This window comes from Triticum dicoccoides, chromosome 5B (assembly GCF_002162155.2).
Source record: "Triticum dicoccoides isolate Atlit2015 ecotype Zavitan chromosome 5B, WEW_v2.0, whole genome shotgun sequence".
Lineage (NCBI taxonomy): Eukaryota > Viridiplantae > Streptophyta > Magnoliopsida > Poales > Poaceae > Triticum > Triticum dicoccoides.
Window position 1 is genome coordinate 295766408 of NC_041389.1, and position 2416 is coordinate 295768823.

Consider the following 2416-nt stretch of genomic DNA (forward strand, 5'->3'; position numbering starts at 1 on the left):
CGGGGTGGCTTGGGGATAGACTTGGGATTAGGGGGCGGGTCTTGGGGGTTGGTGGCGGCGGCGTCGCGGTCGGACGGCGGCGGCGGAGGGGGGACAGGCGGAGGAGGAGAGGGAGGGGACAGCTGGGTTCGGCCATAGAGGAGGTCATCGATTTGGAGGTGGGAGGGGAAGGAGAGGCCGCCCTTGGTGTGGAGGCGGTGGAGCCATGACGGCGTTTTGTTGTTGCTGCTGCTCTCGGCCACGGAGAGCACCCAGTGGCAGCACGGCATTCTTCCCCCTTCTCCGATCAGCCGTGGCCGCCGCCGGGATGTGGGGGAAGCAGGAAGAAGAAGGTTCTGAGATGTACGAGGACTAAGGAGCGGATGTCCGTTCCATACTAGACTGGCTTTCGCTTACGGAAGATATGGTTAGTGAGCCCATTGGTAAAAAAGAGTATATACAATATTTTTGAGGGGTTCAACACTTTTATTGCGCGATATAAACGTCCGTAGGAATACAAGTTGGGCCATAGGATTAGCAAGCCACAAATGATGACTCTAATCGAACAAAGCGACATGTTTGACAGGACTATGAGCTTCAAAACTTGAAGCTTGACTTTTGAACCCAACCGAACAACTATCAAAATAGCTAGACCTAAGAATAAACTCCTTATGATGGGCAAGTAAGAGCCCCCGGAACCATCTTTGATATTGTCCACGTTTTGCTTGCAATCACATGCAATAACCATTTTAGTCATTATCAAATTCTTCGTGAGTGTGAGTGCCTTCCTCCACGCAAGAGCCCCTAGTGATGTCGGGTACTTCATGCCAGGACAGACAATTGTCGATGATCCAAGATAAATTCCGTTGGCGCATCTGCATACTGCCGCCGATACATCTCCATCACCACCATGGGCTAGACTACCATCAACATAAATTTTAACATGGTCGACTGGGGGTGGCTTCCAACAGTTATAGATGGGGGAACGTGGGCAGCCCGGGGCATGACCGCAACTTCTAGGGGTTTCATGTTGTCAAGCTCAGAAATAAAACATTAAACAAACATGTACGTTGGCATAGTGCTCTGAAAATTTTCTTCTTGGATGGCCTTCCTTTCTGCTGTATAAGTCGCCACAAGGTTACCAATAGCGTTATTAAATTTGCATGTGATAATGATTCCAACATCCTGAAAAGCAAATGTTTTGCACTTGACTCTCTGATGTCAACAATCTGCTCCATAGATCTTCATCCATTAAAGCTCATACACACCTTGTTGTCATACACTCAACTACGGAGTGTTTGCAAGAATCAATGACACCGCAAAACCGACACTGCTCTTCTTGGCTCATCTTTAAGTGGTGACGCATATCTTCCGTATGGAGAGAGTGCCTTTCAAGGCACCGTAAGAAGGTTTTGATTTTCGTGGGAACCTGAACACTCCACTGGGTAGTCTAACACTTATCCTTGAATCTGAACCCTATACTCTATATGTTCGTGAACACATTCAAATGCAGACCTGGCCAGATGTTCGGCAGGCCCACCCAGCCGTGCCGGGCCAGTCGTCGTGCCCATTTCCTAGCCTGGGCATGGCACAACAAGGAAACGTGGCTGCCCACCGATCCGCCTATTTTTTGGGTTGTTTTGGGCCTATTTAGGCTGTTTTGGGGGCTAACATATATATAAATTCTGGAAAAAAATAAACGGGTCATGTCGTGCAATCGTGCCCAACCTCACGACCCAGGCACGTTCCTAGGCAGGCCGCATATCGACACAGTCTGATTATAAACATGTTGGGCCAGGCCCACCATGGGTCGGCATGTGGGCTATCGGGCTAGTGATGAGTGTTATTTTTACGCTCATCACACCTGAGATTGCACCAGTTTATTTCATAAAAAATGAGATATCCGCTCCGATATTGCTACTAGTGACTAATGAATGAAAAGGATTCCATTATCCTATCTTTTATTTTGTCTCCATATGAAATGGGGATAAACATGGACAAAATCAAGCACATACATGGAGACGAGTAAAAAGGAGATAACCTAAGACAAAGTGGGAGGCCCAGGAAGCCACCAGAGTGCAAGACGGCGTCTCATACGAGCGCACGCTCTCATATGAGCTGCCAGCGGAACCCCTGATCCAACCCATCATGAAGGGGACAGCACCAAACAGGGAACAAGACATCACTGAAACCTCAATCTTCGTCATCCACAGCAACCCTAGTCGGCGCCATTTCCCATCTCCATATCCATTGTCACCACCATCACCATAGCACTCATCCAAACTAGTCATACTTCATAATTGTGTATCGCATCCGGCAACTATTGTAAGACATATTATCATCAATGATTTATTCTTGTGATCTGATCACCATGTGTGAGTAGTTCGGTAAGGTCATGGGTTGAGGCATAGCCCTGCAACCCGATGTATTTGTTGGA

The 2416-nt window shown here is 48.1% G+C and overlaps 1 protein-coding gene across 1 annotated transcript in view; it reads right to left on the reverse strand.

Moving 5' to 3' along the window:
- Positions 1 to 389, reverse strand: part of LOC119308530 (circumsporozoite protein-like) — a 3539-nt gene extending 3150 nt beyond the window's left edge. Inside the window, exon 1 of the mRNA XM_037584659.1 lies at positions 1 to 389. Within this exon, the coding sequence (XP_037440556.1) occupies positions 1 to 269 (269 nt within the window). The 5' untranslated portion in view covers positions 270 to 389.
- Positions 390 to 2416: the final 2027 nt, after the last annotated feature.